The sequence below is a fragment of the Eutrema salsugineum genome, unplaced genomic scaffold (genome assembly GCF_000478725.1).
Source record: "Eutrema salsugineum unplaced genomic scaffold, Eutsalg1_0 scaffold_14, whole genome shotgun sequence".
Taxonomy (NCBI): domain Eukaryota; kingdom Viridiplantae; phylum Streptophyta; class Magnoliopsida; order Brassicales; family Brassicaceae; genus Eutrema; species Eutrema salsugineum.
Window position 1 is genome coordinate 9317101 of NW_006256877.1, and position 26151 is coordinate 9343251.

Genomic DNA, 26151 nt, shown 5'->3' on the forward strand with positions numbered 1-26151 from the left:
TCCAGTCCAGTCCATGCATACAGCCCCATTTTTATTTCGCCAATCCATCCAATTAAATTAAACGTCAGCCAAACACAATGAAAAGCATAGTGAATTTCATATATTCAGGGAACTTTTTTTATTAACGAGAATTAACACTTCAAATGTCTCAACAAAAAATAATACATCGAAGGTGTCACACATATTCGTGGAATGAAAATATAAATCTATCTTCATTCTTCAGAATCATTGGATTCGATCATAAACCCACAAGTGCTAACACCAAAGTTGTCATGACAGTAATGAACATTCGCCCAAACATTTCGTTTCCTGCAATACATAAAAACAAGCCAGACATATATGTCAATGCATGCTTCAGCTGCTAATTTTATTATCTTCTCTTGATATAGTTGGATTTTATAATGAGAAAATCATTAATTATCTCAGTTTTTTGTCAACACATATCTCAATTATAATATGCAAAATATCTCTGTTTACTTCCAATTTTTTTTTTATTTCTAACAATAATATAATCAATCTATTTGCTATGACTATGTCATATCAAATTTTCTTTTGTTTTTACGTTTACATATATATTACAATATTTTTCTAAATATATATTTAAATTTTTTAACATTTTTTCTACTCGTTCCCATAATTTTTTTTTTTGGAAAATTGTAATTAAACGCAATACAGAAAACCGAATTTCTTTCTTTTCAGGTTTCTCAGTTAACAGATAAATTTTGATTAAATAATGGGAAAACGAGGTATGTTGCTCACCTTTGTATATTAACGTGTAAACGTAAACAAAATTTAAAACCATCAAGGCCACTGAATTATGCTCACCTTTCATAACGCTCATAGAAGATGAACCGCTCTGTGAACCAGTTGTGTCATATTTCAAAAGACATTTGGGAAGAAAGATGTGAGCCCAACGAGCATTGTTACAACACTCTGTCATTTCTTTGACCGCAAGTCTCAAGCAGAGGCCGCAGTTTTTTGGATCAAGATCAGGACTACACTGAACCATTGTATCTAACCAATACGATTCCAATTGGTTCACTTGTTTTCTATCCTTGATGTAATACGGCGTCGAAGAAGACAAAGAAGACTTTGATGCTGTGAGGATAATTAGCTGTTCGACCTTATCGGATAGCACGAGCCGGAACGCAAACAAAAGAGAAGTAAAAGAAACATTAGAATATTTAGCGACGTAAGGCGCGGAGTCGACTAAGACCAAGAAAGAAATGTCCGAGTATCGAACCATACACTCTTCATAGTATATTATGGCTTCTTTTTGATAAGTGCAATTTTTAGCGACTTCTTGGGTTGCGGTTTTGACACAGACTGAACAAGATGTTTTGGTGATGTCTCCTCTACAGAGGAACATGCCATGGACTGTGTCGGGGCTAAGACCGATTGTGACATTGGAATATGTTCCGAGGGAGGAAAGGTCTCGGAGAGAAGAAAGTAGGGTTTCACGGTTTGACTTGTATGAGCTGGTCTGTGTGAAGTTGTCGGATAACTGGTTGCAGAAAGTGTGCATGTGTAGAGGTTGGGACATAGTTTGGTGGGTTAACAGAGAGAAGAAGAAGAGGCAAAACGGAACAGCAGAGAATCTAATGAAAATTTTCATTTTCTTGTTCTTTCTTGTGTATCAAGATAGATTAAAACAGAGGAGAAAGCTAGCAATATATAGGGGAAAGTTCTTGTCTTATTTTATTTAATTCAAATATGTAGTGTCTTATACCAAATCAGAGGGAGAACATATCTAGTATCAGGTGAATAATCAGTTAATTTCATCAATAAGAGTTGAATGGAAAAAAAAAAATCTCAAAGAAAATAAGATCGAGTTGAATCCAGATTTCTTTACATTAAAATATCATCTTTTAAATACTTGTTCTTTTTTTGTAACAAGGGTTATATATACTTGTTCTTTAAACACAATATTTAGCTTTGTTAGCGTATGAGGTTGAACATGGACTTGTTCTGAACAATTTTGGAAGACAAGATCTGATGCAAAGAAACAATCAAGAGTCAACACAAATTAACAGTCATTTGGAAGTTCGATCCATAGTATCTACACACAAAAAATGAAACAAGAAAACCCAAATAAAATAGTTATAAAAGTCATTAATTTAGTTGAAGATCTTTAAATCTTTTCATACTTTGTTTTAGAAATTATTTAAAGGGGTTATTTTATAGGCATTTTGAGTTAAAACGGTTCAAGGGCTAACTAATAGCTAAAAGTATCGTAGTTATAGAGATCTCCAAAAGATCATATATAGTTTAATTATATTTATACTACGTACAACATAATCTGATATTTTTAAATTTTATGGATAAATTTATTCGTTTGTTTTATTTTGTTTGGTGCTCTAACGTCTTATATCCTGAACAATAATTTATACGTCTGAACCATAATCCAAAAATACTTCAGAAATCCTCTTTTTAACTCTAGAAATTAAAGTGAAAAGGATTTTTTTTTTTTGGATGTGGATATAATCCATATCAATTGCCTTAAGTTCCACGACAACGAACCGCATGGTCATGCAATTTTCGTTGACTTCGATCAAGAAGCCACGGAAGGATCTTAGATTAGTTTTACCATCTTTGGCTAGTTTTAATAATTTTAAAAGAGGGTAACTATAATAGCCTTCAAAAATCGTGAAATTATTTTAAATAACCTTCAAAATTTTTAATTATTAGAATAACCTACGGTACATATTCTACCATTTTGACATTTGTTGAGAAAAAACGTAATTACAAAACTGCCATTATTATTTATAATCCACATCAACAAAAGTTTGATTTATTTACGAAAAAACCAACACGCTCAAATATACAAGTTTATCAATATTTCACGGTAGACTTATAATTTTTTGGTAGACTTATATTTGAAACCGTAAATTTGTTTTGGTTCAGTAGATTTATTCGAAAACGATAGATTTGTTTTGAAGTCGATAAACTTATTTTGATAGATTTATTCTTATGTTAAGTAGAGATGTTAGTGGTCAGTAGACTTATTAAATTTCTAGTAGACTTGTTTATAATGAAGATAGATTTGATACGATCTGGTAGATTTTTTTCGACAAAGTTAACTTTGGTTGACTTTTTGGTAGACAGTATACAGGATTTGTAGATTTATCCTATTTGACAGTAGATTTATTTTCCTCTGAGACAGACTTTTGTGTAATAATAATAGATTTATCGTTGGATGGTTTGAGTCTCAATAATTTTTGTCATAATGGTAGATTTATTTTTAATGACGGTAGATTAATAATGCTTTGGTAGATTTAATAGTGTGTTGGTAGATTTATCTTCGTATTGGTAGATTTATTGTTGAAATGGTAGATTTGTTAGTAGACACGGTAGACTTAATGAATGATAAAATACAGTTACTATATTTTTATGTGTAGTAGACTTATTTGAAGAGACAGTAGATTTATTAACAATAGACAGATTTGTACAAAACTTGGTAGATTTATTAATAATGACAGTAGATTTATAAAAAATTTTGAAAAACACAAAATTGGTAGATTTATCGTAAATTGGTAGATTTAATTATAAATAGGTATATATATATGATATTGGTAGATTTATCTGAAATTGATAGATTTTTTATTTATTAATGATGGTAGATTTATTGAAACTACGGAATGTCAAATGACAATTTTACCCTAAAAAAAGTTTATATTTGCAAAAAAAATCAGGCACCCATCATGAAGATGGTCGTCACAGGACTAAGTATGACAAAAATTATTGTTTGGTGGTAGATTTATTGTAATGATGGTAGATTTAGTTTAATATATGAATTTTTTGAAGTACTAAAATGTCAATAACAAATGAAAAGTTGTATTATTACTTTAATCTATATTGAACCATTTAGAATATTTGGTTATTTGCTAGACAATGCTTGATTGTGTTAGAAATGACAAATGGTTTTTCTTTTTATTTGTGCTTGTTTGTTTTCTTTTTTAGCATATAAAATGAATATGTATTTTAATTTGTTTTATATTATTGGGTTGTATCATATGTTTTTAGTTTATATCTCATTCATTTTGATTATACATACTGTTGATACTGTGTATCACACAAAGAGTTTTTATTGGTTTATTGATGTTATAGCTGAACTCAAGATGAGCTGCCTACGTATCCTTGAGAAGGGATCAAGCCATTCGTAGTTCTGTTATTAAAGTTGTGTGTGATCTTTGAAAGAAGAGGAGTCTCTTCTATTTATAGGGCTTTGAAATCGGTCTCTCTCGACGATTTCCTTTTTCTATTTGGATTTGAATTCGAGAATATTTCTTTTTCTTGGATAATATTAAGGAAATATTCCGTAAAGTTTAGATGTTAATGCCGATATTGTAAATCGGGTTTTAGAAGACCATAAGCTATTAATGGGCCGAATATCTTTTGGATATGAACCATCGTAAATCGGGATCAATTGGGCCGATTTCGGTTCATACCGGACTAAACCGGGGGTGCGGAGTACACCACCAACACATACTAAGTAATTATTAAATTATTATTTAAAAAGAAATTTACTATAATTTCGAATAAATCTATCAAATCCTAAATTAAATTTACCATTAAATAAACAAATCTACCACTATTCAAGCAAACAAATCTACAAATATTTTTTTGATAAACAAATCTCCATTTCCGTGCCAGTAACTCACTCCCCTTCCATCATATTGTTTATCTTTTGATCCACCATTCGTCGTCATTCACCTACTAGAGAAGAAGATAAATACACAAAATCCAAAATAAATCTATCATTATTTCAAAAATAAATCTACCATTATATCAAAAATAAATCTATCATTATATCAAAAATAAATCTACTGTATACTAAACCTATACAAAAATAAATCTTTCATCATTTGACAACAAATCTACCACTACTAGGAAAATAAATCTACAATTAATGAAAATCTACGAATAAGTCTACCATCATTGGCGGAATTTCGTCGAACAATTGGTGGGCATATCTCTTGAATCATCACTTTAGACGGTGATTGCCCTAAAAAATTCAGCGGCGGTGTTTAAAGTTTTCTTGGCGGTTAAAAAAGACGAAAAGACAAAAAGAAGAAGACAAAATAAGAAAACAAAAAAAAAATAAAGAAGAAAACGAAACGGAGAAGATGAAGAGATAAAGGAGAATGGAGATACCTTATTTACTTCAAGCCGGAATCGATGGCCTTAAAACTAGAACAGTTATACAATCTTGCCGGAGAAGAAGACGGCTTCGAAATCGGAACCACAATCGCGGCAAAGATTTGAGAGGTTTTTTAAAAGAGACACAATTAGGGTTTTTAACCCTTTTGTTTATGTATTTCTAATTTTATTTATTTATTTATTTAATTTTTTTGTTTATTATATAGATAAATATAAAAAGGAAAAATCATAAAATTTAAATATAATGGCATTTTTGTTATAAAAACGAAAACATAAATTTTAATGTCTTTAACCAATTTATTAAAATTAGTTTAATTTTTCAAATTTGGGGTAGAGTTATTCTAGTAAAGAGGCAACTTTTGAAGGTTGTTCTAGTAATTATCTCTAGTTTTAATATTCGTAAAATTTGAATAGTAGTACATGAAATATTACTATTTCGGACTCTTTCGTTCACTTCTCCTGTATGTTTCTTTTCTTCTCTATAAGCAAAGAAAGTAAAATATTTGTAAACCGAATTCTTCCACAGTGGGAAATCAAAGTCGGGATAATAAAATAAATCTTAAACTTTAAAAACAGAGATTAATAACCATGTCAAAGATAATGTATTAGATGACTTTCATTTCGAATTTCCAAATTGTTGACTAGTTTAAGAAACGAAAAGTGTTGACAAAATATCAACCTTAAAATACTTCAATTGGGACCACTAGGATCAACTATAATTCTAAGCAACTAACAATAAATAGCACTGAGAACATACTAACAATTATTAATTTGACCCAGCTATGCGAATATTTATGTACATCTTTCGCTGTAAACTGATAAATGATAACCCTAAGAACAAGTTTGTACCTTTTCGTTTCTTCTTAATTTGACTTTCAATTTCTTGATAAATCATATATGATGACCCCGTCAAATTTTTTTATAAGAATAATACAATTTATGTTTTAGCAGTTTAACCACTAGATTTGGTGTATCATGTTTTAACAATGCTTAGTAAAAAAATTGAAAATAAGATTTCGTGATACAGTCGTTGTGAATGAATCAATCTAGACATTAATGTTTATGTACAGTGTTAATTAGCTGTAGCAAAAAGTATTTAAATGGAAAAATTGAATATATCATAATTTCTTCTCCTTTTTACTGATCAATCCACACAAACAGTATAATCAACATAATTTGTTTTTGACATTATATACATTTTTGTGATTTTGGATCACGAACATAACACATCAAATAGATTGAAGGAATACCACTTATTACACATCAATATTTACCATCCACAAATCATCAAATGTGATCACAAATCCACAAATGCAAACACCAAAGCCGCCATTGTAACAACAATTCTCCCAAATATTTCGTTTCCTGCCAGAAAAGTAAAGAAAGCCAAAAGAAACAAACTCAGAGCCAAGTCTATCAATAATAAGTTTAATCACATTATATAATAATTTTTTGAATAAAATCGGATGTTTTATCGAAGAATCTCCTTTATCTCTCTATGCAGTATGATCAAAAAGTATTACATAAAAATAAGTAATGTAATGATATACCTTTTATAACGTTAAAAGAAAACGATCCACTAAGACTTGGAACGTTCTGTGGCGGCGTGAAAAGCAGTGGCGGCGGTGGTGGTTGAGGTGTTTGCGATGAAGATGGAGGTGGCGAAAATTGAGCCGGGATGGTAGAGGCGGCGGAGATAGAGGCGGAGGAGATGACGGAGACGACGTTGGAGAAGGCAAAACAGAGGTTTTATACCTCAAAAGACATTTTGGAGTAAAGACAAGAGCCGAAGTTGGTAAACCGCAACAAGTTGAAACTCTTAAGAACGCAAATCTGAGACAAACAGTATTAGACTGGTTAACTTAAATTACGGTTTAGCTGGTTTACTCTGCTGGTTTAAGTTTCCTTTAGCTTTGACCAGTATATATATGTAAACACTGTACATTGTTTGAGGAATCACTGAGAAATATCTTCATTCTCTTTCTTGTTCGTGAGCTGAATTCGAAGTCGTGATATGGTATCAGAGCATAATCTGTTCATCCCTTCGATTTCATTCCTCTCGATCTCAATTCATGAGTGCGTCAGCGATCTGTGTTCATTCGTGATTTCTGCATTTCGCTTTTCTTGTTCTTTGTTGAAATCGTTCGAACGATCTTCATCTTCTTCTTTGATCTTTGATTTTTCCCTTTTTCAGAAGTTTTCTTTCACAATTTGTGATGTCTGCGAGCTCCGGTTCAAATCCTCAAGCTCAGATTGTCCTTCCACCGATCTTTACGAAAATCCGTACTATCTTCATAGCAACGATCACGCGGGGCTTGCACTGATGTCAAATCGACTCACGAGTGGCGCAGATTTCCATTCTTGACTGCGATCTGTTCGTCTCGCTCTCAATGTTAGAAACAAACTCCGCTTCGTCAATGGTACGATTCCTAAACCTCCAGATGGTGATGTGAACTCTGGATCTTGGTCACGATGTAATGACATGGTCTCTACCTGGTTATTGAATTCGGTTGCGAAGAACATTAGTGCTAGTTTGCTTTTCATGCCTACTGCTGAAATAGTTTGGAATAGCCTGATGAATAGGTTTAAGCAAGCAGATCTAGCTCGTATTTTTGAAATCGAACAAAAACTGTGTTCTGTGAATCAAGGTGCTCGTGATGTCAGCACATACTACACTGAATTGGTAACGTTGTGGGAAACGTATACGAATTTTGTTGAATTGCCGATCTGCACTTGTGGGAAGTGCGAATGTTCTGCGACAACAAAATGGCAAAAGATGCACGAAAGGAGTAAGGTCATGAAGTTTCTTATGGGACTAAATGAGTCTTACGAATCTACTAAGAGGCAAGTGTTGATGCTAAAGCCTTTGCCTAATATCAAAGAAATTTTCAATATGGTGTGCCAAGATGAGCGTCAAAGGGTATTGAAGCCAATTACAAGTGTTGAGAACGTGGTGTTTCAAGCTTCAACTACTCCAACTGAAGCTGAATTGCAGCATTTTGCGGCTTATGCTAACTACAAGGCACGACCTCATCCTGTTTGTACACACTGTGGTATGACTGGTCATATGGTGAACAAGTGCTACAAACTTCATGGGTATCCCCCTGGTCATCCTGCGGCTTCTAAAGCTTCAAGCACTCCTACTCCTCCTGCACCAAAGCCTGCACAATCAACTCAACAATGGAAGCCTCCACAATACAACTCTTATAACAAGACCAATGTTATTGCTAAAGCTGTTGCTGATGCCATGCCACAAATGCCAGTTTACTCTACGCAAAACAGTAGCTTGGATTTGAGTTCATTCACATCTGCTCAAGTTCAACAGCTCATTACTCAGTTACCTCACATGTCAAGCCTCAGGACACTACGGTTCAGCATCCATCCGCATCAATAACAGAACATGACGTGATGGCTTGCAATGCTTCTGCAGGTACTGTGTCTTTCCCTTCCTCTAATCTTCGTTTTGAAAATCAAACCCTCACATACCAACACCATTGTTTACCCGCTCTTTCAAATATGATTCCTAATGGTGCTTGGATAGTTGACAGTGGGGCTACGGGCCATGTTTTTTCAGATCTCTCCTTGTTTTCTGAAGTACAGACAGTCAGGGATAAGACAGTATCATTACCTAATGGTGTTAGAGTACCCATTTCACACACTGGCATTGTGCATTTATCCACATCATTGACATTGTATAATGTTTTGCATATTCCATCTTTTCATTTTAACCTGATTTCTGTGAGTTCTCTGGTGCAACTTAGCTTATGTTCTGCTCATTTCTTTCATGACTGTTGCATCATTCAGGACCTTACTCTGGGCTCGACGATTGGGAAGTGTAGTCTCATTAACATCTATATGTGTTCACTGCAAAAGACTTAGCTTCATCTGCTCTCATTCAACCGTTTGTTGGATCTTTGGTTGCTGATGGGGACTTATGGCATCAACGCCTTGGGCATCCTTCTGCAGCCAAATTACATTGTTTGTCCAAAGTTTCTAAAAGTGTCCTTAGTGCATCTTCTCATTGTTCTGTCTGTCCTTTAGCAAAAAAAAAAGCGTCTTCCATTTGTTTCACATAACCATGTAGCTGATAATGCATTTGATCTAGTCCATCTTGATGAATGGGGTCCATTTGCTCATGAAACTGTTGAAGGTTTTAGATATTTCCTCACTCTTGTAGATGATTCTACTCGTGTAACATGGATATACCTTTTATGTAATAAAAGTTCTGTTGCTACGGTTTTCCCTGCATTTCTTAAGCTTGTTGAAACTCAATTTCCTACAACCGTTAAAGCAATTCGATCTGATAACGCTCCTGAACTTGCATTTCCAGATATCATTAGGGACAAAGGCATGATCCATTATTTTTCCTGTGTTGATACTCCACAACAAAACTCAGTAGTTGAACGCAAACACCAACACCTGTTGAATGTGGCTAGAGCTTTGTATTTTCAATCTCATGTGCCTGTTAGTTTTTGGGGTGATTGTGTACAAAATGCTGTTTACTTGATCAATAGGACTCCTTCACCATTGTTAGGAAATCAAACTCCTTATCAAAAACTTCTTAAGAAAGAGCCTGAATATGAATCTTTACGTGTCTTTGGTTGTCTCTGTTACGTTTCGACCTATCCAAATCTTAGAACAAAGTTTTCATCTCGTGCAAAGGCAGCTGTTTTCTTAGGATATCCACCCGGTTTTAAAGGCTATCAAGTTTTTGATCTTGAAATCAATACTGTGGTTATTTCCCGAAATATTGTGTTCCATGAAACTACTTTTCCTTTTAAAGATACAACTCTGTTCTCTCAGGTTCCTGATTTGTTTCCCACATCTATTTTGCCGATGCCTGTTCCTGATAACTCATCCCCTGATATTGATTCGTTTCCGCATAACATTCCCTCTGATCATTCATCTTCATTTGATAATGCATCGTCATCTTCCTACTATAGATCCATTATCATCATCATCATCTCATTCACACTCTAACACTGCACCTATCACACAACATACATCTTCTGACTTGGCTGTTCATACTTCGTTAAACAATGGGAGACCTAAACGGACACCCAAGGCACCATCTTACCTATCTGAGTTCCATTTTTATCTTATTGACCACATTACCACTACCCCAACTTCCCCCCGTTATCCACTGTCTTCTGTTATCTCCTATGACCATTTATCCCTCCCATATCACCAATACATCCTCTCCATCAGTACTGACACAAAATCGAGAAACTTTGCTGAAGCTATTAAGTCTACTGCATGGACAAACGGTATGGATGATGAGCTTCAGTCTCTTGAGCGTAACAAGACATTCTCTGTAGTTCCATTGCCACCAGGGAAGAATGTGGTTCGTTGGAAATGGGTCTACAAGTTGAAGTATAACCCTGATGGCTCTATTGATAAGCATAAGGCGAGGCTAGTCGCAAAGGGCTTTACTCAACAGGAAGGAGTCGACTATATCGATACTTTCTCACCGGTGGCCAAACTCACAACTGTGAAGCTTATTCTTGGTGTTGCTGCTCGTTTTGGCTGGAGTCTCACTCAAATGGACGTTTCAAATGCTTTTCTCCATGACACATTGGACGAAGAAATCTACATGGCTCTTCCATTGGGTTACACACCACCACCAGGAACCACTCTTCCGGAGAATCCGGTTTGCCGCCTACACAAGTCCTTATACGGACTGAAACAGGCCTCACGACAATGGTATCATCGTTTCTCTTCAGTTCTACTTGATGATGGTTTTATTCAATCTGCTGCTGAGAACACATTGTTTGTGAAAGTTGAGGGTACTGCTATCGTTGCACTTGCGGTTTATGTTGATGATATTGTCATTACCAGTAATGATGATAGTGCAGTTGATCGTGTTAAGCAGACCCTACACAAGGCTTTTGTTATCAAAGATATGGGTCTTCTGAAGTATTTTGGTTTAGAGATTGCCAGATCTTCCAAAGGTATATCAGTCTGCCAACGGAAATACTGCTTAGACTTGGTGCAGGAAACATGTCTTCTGGCTGCCAAACCTTGCTCGGTTCCTATGGATCCTTCGGTGAATCTAAGTTCTGAGACAGGCAAGCCACTTGATGATCCACGACCTTACAGAGGACTGATTGAGAAACTCTTATATTTGACTATCACCAGGCCGGACATTACATACGCGGTGAAAAAACTCAGCCAGTTTCTCTCTAAACCAAATGATTCTCACCTTAATGCAGGCCATAAGGTTGTTCGGTACCTGAAGTCAAACCCAGGTCAGGGTCTCTTCTATTCTGCCTCTACAGATGTCTGTTTTAACGCATTTGCTGATGCAGACTGGACTACTTGCAAAGATTCCAGACGATCTGTATCTGGTTACTGTGTTTACTTAGGGACATCACTGATCTCGTGGAAATCGAAGAAACAGAAGGTTGTAAGCCGTAGTAGTTGTGAAGCTGAATACAGGGCAATGGCTGATGTTACTTACGACTTACTCTGGATTGATCAATTGCTGAAGGATCTTCACATCAAAACAACTGGACCTTCAAAGTTGTTTTGTGATAATAAATCTGCTCTTAGCATTACTTCAAACCCTGTCTTCCACGAGTGCACAAAACATGTGGAGGTCGACTGGCACAACGTTCGAGATCAGCTGAAGAATGGTTTCCTAAAGACGTTTCATGTTAGCTCCCAGAATCAACATGCTGACATCGTGACCAAGCCGCTTGGTCCCTCTCTGTTTCATTCTTTGTTGTCTAAGATGTCAGTTTCAAGTCTCTTTCGTTCTTCTTCGAATCCGAATGCGACTTGAGGGGGTATATTAGACTGGTTAACTTAAATTACGGTTTAGCTGGTTTAGTATGCTGGTTTAAGTTTCCTTTAGCTTTGACCAGTATATATATGTAAACACTGTACATTGTTTGAGGAATCAATGAGAAATATCTTCATTCTCTTTCTTGTTCGTGAGCTGAATTCGAAGTCGTGATAAATAGTACAGTTTAACAGATCAAGATCAGGGCTACACTGAACATCGACTCTAACACATAAGAACCCTCTGAGTGAGTCACAAAATATGGAATCAAAGAAGACGAAGATACGTTGCAGATCAATTTGTTGAATTTATCAAAGAGTGTTTGGTTGAACTTATTTGAGTTTGGAGTAGAACGGGGAAGGTAAAGAATGATTCCTGGTCTGACCTCAAGTTCAGAGAAGAAAGAAACATTGGAGTATCAAACCATACACTCTTCATAGTATATGACCGCTTCTTTGTTAAGACTACAGTTTGTAGCGATCTCTATTGTTGCGGTTTGAACGCACTCTGAGCAAGATGTTGCAGTGGTGTCTCCTCTACAGAGGAACATGCCATGGACTGTGTCAGGACTAAGACCGATGCGTTAGAATAAGTTCTGAGAGAGGAAGATTCTCGGAGTGAAGAGAGTAAAGTGTCACGGTTTGCTTCGTATGAACTGGTATGTGTAAAGTTTTCGATAGGATTGCAGAAAGTAATAATGTGTTTAGGTTGAGACACGGTTTGATGAGAGAACAGAGAGAAGAGGAAGAAAACAGAGAGAGTGTAATTATGATTCTTGCCATTTTTTTTGTGTGTGTGTATTTGTATGAGACAATACAAAACAGAGGAGATAAAGACTTTATAGTAGAAAGAAAAGAGTTTTTGTTGTTGTTGATTTTATTCAAAATTAATGATTTTATGCTAATTCAGAAGACGAACATGTAAAACTATTATTGTTTTCATCAGTGATTGATAACTATCTTTACCAAGACAAAATCATAAAGTTGACTCATTTGATTAGTTAGTCTCTGAAGCAACACAGAGACTTAGTTCTACAATTTGGAAGACACAGTGTGATGATGTATAGCGAGAAGAAATTACTGCAGAAAATATGAAAAGGATAGGACGAGGAAGTAATTCAGCTTCTTCTTCATTCAATCAGCTTTTAAATTTATATATTTTTTTTTTGTAAACCCACAAGAACTAAGAACAGCGTTACTTAATACGCTAGGAAAATACAGACAATTCTGAAATCGGTAATAGTATTTTTTTTTTGGAATTGTTCATAAAGTTTTGTTTTATAATAATCCTTTCCTCGTTAAATAAATTTAAATTTTTCTCTAACAATTTCTTACGTTTTTCGTTTTTATATTCTTAAGTTGACTATCAGTTTAATAGTTAAGACCATCATATATATTATATTTATGGGTATGATTATACATTTTGAAAATGTATAGCTGACAATTTATCATGTTTTGAAAATGCAGTGTAAAATTTAACTGGTAGATAACAAGAGAAACGTTAAAGAAAAAATGGATACGTATCAAATTCAAAAACATATTTTATTGATATATACAAGCAAAACATAGGCACATAGGCCATAGCACATCACAATTCACACGGATTGAAAGAGAACAAATTATTTTAGATCAATATTTATAATCCATAAATCATCAAATCTGATCGCATATTTACAAGTGCAAACACCAACGCTCTCACTATTAATTAAGGACAATTATCCCAAATGTACAGGACCAAATCACAGAAGCACAGGGCGGATAAGGTTGAACCGGACTCGGTTCTCTGGTTCTCCATACGGCTGATGTGGATCTATGGTTCTCCATATGGTTTAATCTGTTCAGTCCATATGGTTTCCTCTGTTCTCCATATAGAGCTTTGGTTCTTACGTACAAGCGCTCAAAGTGTTGTTCTTTTGAGCTTCCAGTAGATTATAGATATGGTGATTAATAAAACTTCTATCATCTTAAATTCTTGGATCTTTTTGTGATAGGGTATTGGCTCTATGATAAGAAATATATCAATGACACGAAGAGTGGTTGATAAACGAGGGACCTTTGAAGCAAATGCATAATCTTCTCTTTTACAGAGATTAGTGCATACATACCTACAACTACAATTACAAACATCAATTTTATTACCTTCCCATCCCGAATATGCATTATGAATATCATTATTTGAACCAAAAAGAAAAGAATGTATGCATTATATATAGGGAAAATTAGCAAATTACACTAATTAGGTTTCTGAATATATTATTTTTTGTATTGCAACTATATTGCAACTCACGGTTTTTGTAGCGCCGTTCTTGCAAAAGCTTCTTAATGGCTACTGATTCTCCAGTTTCCAAACACTTGGTCTAGAAAGGAAAGTTCATAAATTAGTCAGAAATGGAAGAAAAAAAGGCTATTGCCTAGAAAAGCTAACAGTGACAAGCACAAAAGTTACCTGGAATACAATTCCGAAAGATCCTGTTCCAACAACCCGCTCGGCCATGTAACTAATGGTCTGTAAAAGCCATAAAGACAAAACATAAGCAAATAGGCCTACTTAAAGTTGGCATTAATGAGACACAAATGGTTAACCCTAAAACTTAGGTAACCCTTCACACATTAGTGTGCATCGAAATCATGAGCAATAACTGCATCATTTGTAGATCTAATCCTACCTGTTTAGGTTCACCGTTTTTGCCTCCAATTATAGTGGAAATGATGTGACCAGTAACAACATCATTTCCCTCTATCACAGTAGCAGACATGTCCAGCAATCAAACAAGAACATATTATTACAAGCATTAAACTATTCTTGTCAACGAAGAATAAAGGAAACTGGTAACATTTAGTTTTTTCTCCCATAATAAACATCAGATCACAAAATAATAACCAATAGAAAAACTAATCTAAATTATTTGAATCCTTCTTCACTCAGTCTTTGTCAAGCATATGGTCTTTTAAATAGCTTTCAAACCTAGCAACATTAGGATGTCAACTATTTTGTGGACATCAAATCCGTACATTCAAAAGATACAAACATTACACACCATGGAACAAAACACTGTTTAGAATGAAGAACAAAACAAAAGAAAGTTCATAATCAATACAGACTGCAAAAAGAGAGAATGGGCCAAGAATCACATAATTACACGCACAAACACTACAAAACCTGTCAGGATTAAAACTCGAAGACCCACAAGTACTTTGTGGAGTGAATAGTGTTGAATAAAACAACCGAATATGAATAACAAAAAGCCAAATAAAGTAATAACATTCACCTGAGGAAATATTTTATAGATGAAAGGGAAAAACGAAATTAATCAGTAAAACAAGCATTTACATCGTGTTCTTGCTCTTAAAGTTTCTGTACCCTAATTGTTAAACAAGAATCAGGATCTTCACTAAGGAAAAGGTTGAAACTTTCATCTGACTACAAAAAAGTAAGACTAGCTACTATCAAGTCAAATTCGCCATCTTCGATGAGAAAAGCCACTTCGTGTGAGCTCAAATCAGAAAACAACACGAACGAGCCCAAGAACACATATCGATCTGCTGAGACACCGAAAAAAGAAAAACCCGAGCTAGATCTAGCCGAGATATAGAAACACCCACCAAACGTAAGATTGAAACGCATAGTTTACCAAACAAAGACATAAGAGGATCAAACAGAGAAAGAGAGACGCAAACAAACGGAAAGGTAACAAAAAAAAACTTTTCTGTATCCATACCGGGACGACGTTTCAAAGCATCGCCGTCGCAAAGGTGCGGCGGCTGAAAAGCTGTAGCCGACGGCTGAGGAGCTGTAGCCAACTGCAGAGGCCACAATGGTATTGAGGTAATGTGCTTTACAGCTCTTCTTTCTCTCTCTCTCCCACACTGAGGACTAAAGACTCTCTTTTTTCTCTCCTCTCTCCTACTGTGTCTAAACTTCAGAATTCTTTCAAAGATACAAGAGGACCCACGCGCGAATATAGCGCGTAGGCCTTACGCTCCAATGAGAACGCTAATCTCGTAATTGTTTTTGTCAACAACACTAATCCTGTAATTAGTACTCATTACTTGATATTATTAGCAGTGAAGTCAATACTGAAAAGTGTTGATAACCTCACAATCCCCTTAACAAATAACTGGTACATGTTATATACAAATTATAATTACAACATAGTGCCTAGTGATAACACAATTTTTAATTTGGGTAACAAATGATAGCATTTGCAGATTTTTACAAAAAAAAAAGAAGAAGTTAAATCCATTTCTGAATTGGGAAAAATAGTTATAAAAATAGCATAATTTTATGTATTTTCCACTTGTAGACGATTCTTTATCAATTTTGCGTGATGAGAATAATAATACTCATACTATTGTTTATGTCTGGTGTTCAAGAGATTTTCTAATAATCTATTACAAAAAATAAATTTAATTTACGAAAGAAAAACTAGGAAAAAAATCTCTATATATGTTCATTTGAATTAAAACTATGGAAACTGATGAAGAATTCAACAAAATCAGGATTTTTTCTAATAATGATGAAACTTATTACAAATAAGAAAGAGTACAAATACATATAATCTCAGCTTACAATGAACCTGCTCACTACTAAGCAAAAAATATTTTTCCAACAATGTCTTCTAAACCCTTTCATCTGCAACTATATATTAACCCCAGAAGCAGCAGCATGTTTGCAGCTAAATGAGAATTCTGGATTATACCCACATCTTTGCATCCCATTAAAGTTGAGGTTCCATGCATTTTCATTGCTGGATGCTTGTGGTATATTCTCCTTTCCATCATGGCTTTGGCTTTTGGGTGCTCCATGTTGCTCTTCGACCACTATTGTCTTCCCCTTTCTGGCTGCACCACAAGCATCCTGCCAAGTAGCAGCAGATGTTGTTGACTTAAGCAGCAGCAACAACAACAATTCAAATAGATCGTCTCTCCCAAACTTCAATCTGAGAAATACCTCTTCTTCTACCGAAGTGGAGATCCCTCCTGTTAGCGCAAAAAGTTAAAAAATATCTTTGCTTTATCCCAAAATTCTGTTGGTTTCATGATTTTAGGCAAGGCTTCCAATACAAAGCCTAAAATTCATGTAAAGAACAGAATTTTGGAATAGAAGCAAAGATATATTTTACCTTTTGCAGCTCACAAGATGGATCTGCAACTTCGGTAGAAGAAGAGGTATTTCTCAGATTGAAGTTTGAGAGTGACGATCTATCTATATATATGTTGGTTATTTTTATACAATAAATAAAAATTAAGATGCCGTCTAAAAAAAATAAATAAATAGGATAACACATCACACGTCACACATATTCATATATAGTCAATCAATTAATTTTAGATTATAGACCGACAAATGCTAACACCAAAGTTGCCATGGCTGTAATGATAATTCTCCCATATAATTGGTTTCCTGCAACACCAAAAGGCCAAACATATTAATTTTTTATGATTGCGAATTCAATTATCTTCCTGATAGTTGGACTTTTATTATGAAAAAGTCAAAATAAAAACATCATTTTTTAAAAGAAGAAAAAATGAGGTTTTCATCTAAAATCTAAACAAGCTATTTTAGCATGTAAACATAGACCAAAGGATGTAGACGCATAAAAAAAAATAATCGAGAACACAGTATTATGCTCACCTTCCATAGTTTTAACAGCGAATGAGCCACTCGGTGACTGTGCAATTGGCAACCCGGCTGTGTCATACCTCAAAAAACATTTAGGAATATATAATTGAGCTACGAGCATTCTTGCAACAGTGTGAGATTGATAACACCATATTTTGACCACTTTTATGGATCGTTTTGAAATACTTTTTCTATGTTTTTAATTGCTTTTAACTACTTTTATTACGTTTTTCTAGTATTTGTGGTTCCAAGACTCTTTTCAGGTAACTTAGGGAAAAGCTTAACAAAATGGATAGAAAACCAGATTTCAGCTCAGAGTCAAACCGTCAGAAGTTCATCCCTGATTGAATGCCTTCTCACCGTCTGATCCAGCTCAAATTTGGAGACCTTAAAGGTGGAAGTATCAGCTTTCCAACACACTTTACAGCTTGGCAGTCCAACGGTTCAATCAAAAGATACGCGAAGAGCAAGATGTCCCGTAAACCAGCCGGCAAGCATTTCCACCCGCGGCTAACAGGCCATTTCCCGTTGTCAGAAGCATCCCGACCGCGGCCAGCCATCCAATTCCTGCGGTCACAGACATCCCGACCGCGGCCAGCCAACCCCAAGCCCGAAGGCCCATTTCTGAAGCCCACAATGATTCCCTCATTTGGAGAAACCCTAAGTGACGTCCAGAGATGTCTTGAGCACTATAAATACATGTTTTAGGAGCCCTAAAAAGGGAGAACCGAATTATTACTTCATATTTTTATTGTTTTTGCTTTAGCTTTTAGGGAGAGAGATATTTGTCTCTTGAACCCTTGTTCTTTCTTTTTCAATTTCGGTTTCTATTCTACTTATTTATACTATGTTTTTGATTTCGTTCATCATGTCTGAGTAGTTTTATTGTTGGGATTAAGGGATTTTCGATGGGGATTTATATGTTCGATGAGGATTCCATGAGCTTTTGAGCCGAATCTTAGAACGTTTTCTTCTGAATTCGTTTTTACTGCATGAGAGTAGCGTCATGAACTACAATCTGATCCAGATGCTTGGTGACACGAAAGTGTTCATCCGGTGTCAGATCTAGTTTGGGAGAGCAAAACAAACAAAGGAGTGGAAACCTACCTATGGGCGATTTGTGAATGCTGACGAGTCTTAAACATAATGCATCTCTTCTCTTCCAGGGCCAGAGTGGAAACCTACTGGTCAGGGTTGAGAGAGATAGTTCTCTATGATCACGATAGTGGCGTATTCATACGTCCGTGACTCCAGTTCGAAAAGTTTATGCTAAGATCTTATCAAATTACTCTCTAGCAATGTTTTGAATCGTTCGTACCCCTGAGAAAACTTCCCTGAACCCCAACGCTTTCTTTCCTATAGATTCACACCGTTTTTATTTCAAGCTTTAGTTCAATATTGTCATTCCTTTTTAGTAGATTTTCATTTAAGCAATCAGAATATCTGTTTTTCTCATTTTTATTCATTTTCGTTAAGTTTAGTTTTTAGACCATTTAATTCCTGTTGTTTCTTTTTAGATTTCGTTTTTACATTTTAAACACACCACCCAAACCCCCACAAAACCGTTTGGTTCTAGACTTTCTTACTTTATATTTCTTTCAAAGGCTTTTGCAGGAAAAGATCCTCCTTCCCTGTGGATTCGATCCCTAAGTACTACAATCGATCAGCTGTGCACTTGTGGCTATTGATTTCAATTAGGGTAAAACTTGACAACCCTTAACACACCGACGACACATCAAGTTTTTGGCGCCGTTGCCGGGGAAGGCACGCGTTTTCTTTTCTGCAAAACCCCGAGAAAGATTGGTAAATCGACTCTAGAACCCCCTTTTTTGGAATTTTCCATTTTTCGGTTATTTTGTTTCCATTTTAGAAGATATGGATCCTACAAATCGAAATATACACTACGAGGAAGGTTTCTATAACACTCCTCAAGCCACCAGACGCAGAGAGAAGCAATATCTACGCGATCTCTACGAAAAAAGTCGAACCGAGGACTACAGAACGAGCCCTACGTACCTCCAATGGCCAACCCTGGACATCCTGTTTGTCGTTTGCCTCACCAAGATGAAAACGTCCAACTCATTCACCAATTGAGTCAACTAGAGGTGGCAGTCTTGCACTCACTCGACGCTCAAGCAACATCCAGAGCCGCCATTCGCGAGAAAATTGACAACTTGTCAATGCACGTTAACAGAAAGCTTGAAGATCTTTCTGCTCAAGTCAAGACCATCGAAACTCAAGCAAACAAGGATGCTGAAACTATCAAGGAGAGGATAGAAGCAGTCGAAGGACGAGTTGGAGAAAACGAAGTTCGCATTCGCAAAGCCAGTGGGAACATCCGCACCTTAGAGGTCAAGCTTGATGAAGCAGAAGAAACTATTAACGACCATAACAACCAAACCTATTCCTACATGGAAGAGATTTGGGATGGAGTACACAAGGTTCAAGACAAAGCAGAAGAAATCGACTCAACCGTGGACAAAGTAGTCTATGCTCTTGATGAAGTCGAAGAGAAGATCGAAAAGCTTATGCAAGGACGTGAAACGAATGGTTCGATGCTTCTTATCAAAGATCTTAGCCTAAAAGAGGAGGAAACAGAGTTAGAAGGTGCAGAAATAAGTTTAGATGGCAAGAGAGCAGATGAAACAGAGGAAACAACTTGGAGTCCCTCTCCTGCGGTCATGAGCCTCCTGACCGCGGCAAAACACTCCTTTCCCGCGGTCGTGCAGCCTCTACCCGCGGCAAATGCTCCGTCAGATACCTTTCAGCCCTTTTCCACTCCTACAGGTCAATGCTTATTTGATACATCTGTTGGGATGGTCAAAACCCCTCTTCATGAGCAAACGGTGTATGCTATCAGCTCCAAAACATCTCAAGAAGAAAATGAGGTACTCCCTTGCAATATAGTTTTAGCATATGAGGATGAATACGAAGGGCACTACCTCGAAGATGAAGACTATCGTCTGTTCATAGAAGGAGGCAATCCAAACAAAATGGTGGAATTAGGAGCACCAATCTCCAGAGAAAGGCTCATTGAATTCAACAAGTTTGTGAAATCGATCCCTCTTTACACAGGTTTCGATGATATATGGCATCTTGGTTGTTTGCAAGTTTTGTTTAGGTACAACAAGGAGACAAAGGAGGATATCAGAACCTATTTTGGGAGGGCCAGACATCTGAATCACTACAAGAAAAACATCATTTTACGACGGCCGAAATGGTCGGTAATTCGTCGTAATAGGGCCATTACGACGGATTACCGACGATTTCAAAATCGTCGTAAACTCATCGTCGTAATAGACAAATCGTCGTAAAATCGTCATATAATATACGACGACTTTGTTTCGTCGTAACATCGAGGCAAACAAAATCGTCGTAAATGCGTCGTAGAATTTACGACGAGTTTACATCGAATTGCCTCCACTTGGTCTTCACCTAAACCGTCGTTAAGTGGTTGTTAATGATCGACGTAAGATCGTCGTAAAATGTACGACGCAATAATCGTCGTAAATCAGTCGTAAAGTATTTCTTCATTGCGTCGTAAAATCGTCGTAAATCTCGGACGTATAATCGTCGTATTTGTCGTCGTATATTATAGTCGTAAAGTTGTCGTAATATGTACGACGACATTACGACGGTTTGAATAAATCCATTACGACGATTATACGACGATGTATATATATGAAAAATAAAAAAAAATTAATTGGAAATTTAAAAAAAAAAATAATTCGAATTAAAATTTAAATAAAAAAAATAATTTACAATTTGAAAAATTTTAATTTACAAAAAAAACCCTACAGGTCATCTAAATCTAAATGTATATCGTCGATCCCGTCACCGGCCTCCTGGACATCGTCTTGGACGTGCTCCTTGCCGGGTCTTCGGTTTGATGGTCCCACCGCCTGATCTCCGGCTCCGGCTGTAGGAGGGTCGACCCCGAGAGATCGGAACATCTCCGCGTCCGTCTGCACCGGCGGCGGTCGAGTCTTAGTAGATGACCCGACGGCAGACGATCCTCCGAGAACCCCATCCGCCTTCAGCTTGTCCAGCTGCGCCATGAGTACCGGGTTGTCGGCTCCCATGATCTCGAAAAGACCGTAGAGCATGTCGATCTTCGTCTCGTACCGGTCGATCGTCGTCTCGTACTGGTTCCGCATCTGATCGATCTCCTGGCGGATAACCGGATCCGCCGGAGCCCAGACGTGACCAGTCGCCGTAGCTCTCGGGGTATCACGGATGGACCCCATCCCTAATACCCGCCCCTTTTTCTTTGGGGCAACCTACAAACATATAAAAACATTATGGTTAGGAATATAATTAATTTAAAACTAAAGTTACATTAATTAAAAAAAGTATTCATAATTAATTACGTACCTCTTCGAAGATCTGGTCCATCTCCGCGACCGTCAGCGCCGGGGTCGATTGGACCGAGCTACCTCCGTCAGACGTTTGACGCGCCTGCTGAGTCAGCTGCGTCTGTCGCTCCTTGATCGCCGCACATGCGGCGTTGTAGATCTCCTCCGCCCGAGGATCCGTGAATTCGCCGTTACGCTTTTTATGCGTCTCGGCGAAAACCTTCGTCATCGGAGGAAGTTCTCCTCCGTTATCTTCGACCTACAAAATAAAAAAGAAAAAATTAATTAGTATCAAGAAATAAGAGTTTAATTATTAGTTGAGAAAAAAAATTTAAGATTTTTCAATGTGCTTACCATCATAAGCCGTCTTCCGGCAAAAGGAATCTGGCTGGAAGTGTGCGGGACGTTCTTCTTATTTCCCGCATCGTCAGTAGCGTTCCTGAAAAATATTTTGATTAGAATCTATTAAAAAAAGAAAAAAATAATGTAAATATTAATGAAATTAACTACGACTTACCTAGATACGGAACACTTGGCGGCGGTAGTCTGGTTGGTTGGATCCGACCAGAACTGGACAAGGCCCTGCCAGACGAACTTGGACATAGGCGGCGGCTTGGCCTTGTCGCCCTCGTCCTCCCACTTCCGTTTCCAGTCGGAAACGGTGTTGTTGAGGCGGAATTTGACCTTCTCCTTGAAGGCCGTCTCCACACGTCCGTGTGCGGATGGTTCCCAATTCCAGTTTTGCTAGGAAAAAAAAAAGAAGTTAGTAATTATTGTAAAAAGATAAAATTTAAAAATAAAATTAAAGGAAAGTACTTACCGCAAAACACTTGAACCAAGTGTCAAGTGTGGCCCGATCCAGCTTCTTGTAGCTGGTATGGGGTTGTACGAAAAACCCCTTGATGATATCCGAAACGTTACGACCGACTGCATTGTCGGTCGTAAACCTAGTCAAATAAAAAAATAAATAGTTAATTAATATCAAATATATTAGACGAAAAATTAATTAATTTAAAAATATTGTTGGGAAAATTTACGTACCAATAGGTGCCGGGGGCTCGATCCGGGTCGAGTTTGTTCATGCTCCCACGACCGGGTTGCGCCAGAAGATCATGTACCGTATACTGGGCATACGGTATAGGCGGGATAGGATCATCGTGATCAGGCTCGGCCTGTGCGGGAGCCGCTGGTTCGACTGGTTGTGGTGGAGGCGGTGGTGGCTGCGGAACAACGACCGGTTGGGAAACCGTCTGTTGTGTTCCCGAGGACTCCGGGATGGCTGAGCCGGTCGCCGAGGTAGACGGAACTGAATCGTCAGAATCGAAGAGCTGTCGGTAGTGAAATCTCTTTTTCCGAGGAGCCATATCGACAGAATCTATTAAAAGGAAAAAAAAAATTTGTTACTAATTTTATTAAAATTAACAAAATCCGGATAAATCTAAATTCCGAACCTAAATCTAAATTCCGAACCTAAATCTAAATTCCGAACCTAAATCTAAAAGAATATGTAATGAAATTAATTTAGAAAAAAAAACTTACAAGTAATGGCTGGAGAGCAGGGAGAGAAAGAGTGATTTTTTTTTTAGAGAGAGAAAGTATTGTAGAGAGAGAGGGGAGAAGAGAGGAATGAGCGACGAAATGGGGAGGACTCGCGTCCCTTATATAGATTTTGTGATCGTCGTAAAACCGTCGTAACATTACGACGGTTTTACGACGATTTGGTTGTATAAGAGTCGGTCCACTGCATGACACGACACATGTCGTGATGTCATCGTCGTGAAGTCGTCGTAACTTTACGACGGTTTTACGACGACTAGTCCAAAATCGTCGTAAAACCGTCGTAACGTCTTAACTTTAATAACCTCGTACCTCGGATCAAGAGCCTATCCGGTTCAAACGTTACGACGGTTGTACGACGATTTTGGGTTTAATCGTCGTTCGACCGTCGTATAGTTACGATTATATTACGACGGTTTTACGATGTTTTTTAAAAAAGTGAGTAAACCCTAAATCTTATAAATGGGATATTGCATAAAGAAAAATGCAGAGGTTATTGTATCCTAACATATCATAAAAGGTTTACAACTTTGCATGTATGATGAATTTATGACATGAGATAGTAAAAAATGAAATTCCGTAATCAAATATATAACCTTTCACTTAACATTTACGAAAACATGCACGACCTTATAAATATGTATGTTTTTTTTCAAATTTTTAATTTTGATCAGATTGATAGCATTTCATATAAAATAAGATAACCAATCAAAAACAATTGTGAAATACCTTACAACCAATAAGATATAAAAGATCAAATCTTGGATTTCAACATTACGACGGTTTTACGACGAACTAGTGTACTCGTCGTAAAACCGTCGTAACGTTACGATGACATTACGATGGTTCGTCGTAAAGACGTCGTAATGTCTAAACGTGTCGTACTTTCGTGCAAAATAGTATGACGTGAAGTGTGAAGTCTCTTGCGTTAAGCTTCCAGCCACAATTGAGCTTTCCACTTTAAGCTAGATTTTTGGCTTTGCCTTTAAGATGCTTCATGAAACGCTCGAATGGATACATCCACCTGTACTGAACGGGTCCACCGAGCTCTGCTTCGTATGGGAGATGAACAGGAAGATGTTCCATAACATCAAAAAATGATGGTGGGAAGATCTTTTCCATATTACACAACAAGATTGGAATATTCAATGCTAGTTGTGATATTACATAAACTGATAATGTTCGTGTACTAAGATCCCGAAAAAAGCACCAATGCCTCCAATAGCTTCATGGACGTTTTTGGGCAAGAGTTCAGCAAATGCAAATGGAAATAATCGTTGCATAAAGACATGGCAGTCATGGCTTTTCATCCCAGCAAACTTTACCCCCTTCTCAACAGATTTGGAAAGATTAGAGACATACCCATCAGGAAATTTAACGTCAGAAGAAACCCATCTGAACAGTGCTGACTTTTGATCTGCACTCAACCGAAATACAGGAACTGGTGCTTTCCCGTTTCTTAGATGCAACTCACTTCTGTTGCATAAATCAGGCAAATCCAATCTTGATTTACCATTGTCTTTTGTTCTTCCCGCTACGTTCATAATTGTATGCATGATGTTATCAAAAAAGTTTTTTTCAATGTGCATGACATCAAGATTGTGTCTGAGCAGATGATCTTTCCAATAAGGTAGTTGCCAGAAGATACTTTTCTTGTGCCAATTATGATGAACTCCATAACCTTCAGGCATATTTGTAGGAGTGTGCCAGTTTCCCCCACGAGTTACTGTTTCTTCTGCCCTCCAATGATCTATTTGCACCTGTATATCAGCTCCTGTTAAATTAACGGGAGGAGGAACACGTACACTTTTGTTCTTCAAAAATAACCTCTTGTTCCTCCGATATGGATGGTTATCCGGTAAAAACCTTCGGTGACAATCAAACCAACAAGTTTTTCTACCATGTTTTAGCTGAAACGCATCAGTTCGATGAAGACAATAAGGACAAGATAGCCTCCCATGTGTAGTCCAGCCTGATAGCATACCGTAAGCGGGGAAATCGCTTATTGTCCACATAAGCACAGCCCGCATAGTAAAATTCTTCCTCGTAGAACAGTCATATGTACGAACGCCAGTATACCATAACTGATTCAACTCATGGATGAGTGGCTGAAGAAATACATCGAGAGCTCGCTTCGGATGATTTGGACCTGGAACCAAAATACTTAGGAAAAGAAATTTCCTTTGCATGCACAAATCTGGAGGAAGGTTATAAGGAGTTAGGATTACTGGCCATAATGAATATTGTCTACCAGACATACCAAATGGACTAAAACCATCAGTGCACAGACCAAGATAGACATTCCGTTTGAACTTAGCAAAATCTGGGTATACCATATTGAAGTGTTTCCATGCCTTTGCATCTGATGGATGAACAACTTCTCCATCTACTTGTGTATGTTCCGCATGCCATCTCATTGATGCAGCTGTCCTTTCAGATTGATAAAGCCGTTTTAACCTATCAGTTATAGGGAGATACCACATACGTTGGTACGGTATCCTTTTACGCCCACCAGTTTGAGGCCTGTATCTTGGTTTATGGCAAAATCGACATTCCTCCAGCTGATCATCGTCTTTCCAAAAAATCATACAATTGTCAACACATACATCTATCATCTCAGAAGGTAGACCAAGACTAAAAATCAACTTCTGAATTTCGTAGTATGTTCCCGCT

The 26151-nt window shown here is 37.0% G+C and overlaps 2 protein-coding genes across 2 annotated transcripts; both read right to left on the reverse strand.

Moving 5' to 3' along the window:
- Window positions 1-238: 238 nt before the first annotated feature.
- On the reverse strand, window positions 239-1615 carry LOC18022937 (cysteine-rich repeat secretory protein 8). The gene is made up of 2 exons (XM_006405929.2): window positions 826-1615; window positions 239-309 (listed from the first exon to the last, which is right to left on the reverse strand). The coding sequence occupies exons 1-2, from the start codon at window positions 1613-1615 to the stop codon at window positions 239-241; spliced, it is 861 nt and encodes a 286-aa protein (XP_006405992.2).
- A 4842-nt stretch (window positions 1616-6457) lies between these two features.
- On the reverse strand, window positions 6458-12726 carry LOC112088586 (cysteine-rich repeat secretory protein 9-like). Its single transcript, XM_024159001.1, is given in 7 exon segments — window positions 6458-6525; window positions 6711-6825; window positions 6828-7008; window positions 12128-12161; window positions 12164-12523; window positions 12526-12696; window positions 12699-12726. Coding segments are annotated over 7 exon segments (957 nt in total).
- Between the last annotated feature and the right edge of the window lie 13425 nt (window positions 12727-26151).

Coding starts and splice junctions, on each gene's coding strand:
- LOC18022937 (XM_006405929.2), bottom strand. CDS start 1,615: ATGAAAATTTTCATTAGATTCTCTGCTGTTCCGTTTTGCCTCTTCTTC. Junction 310..825: donor TTCTATGAGCGTTATGAAAG/GTGAGCATAATT, acceptor TATGTATTGCAG/GAAACGAAATGTTTGGGCGA.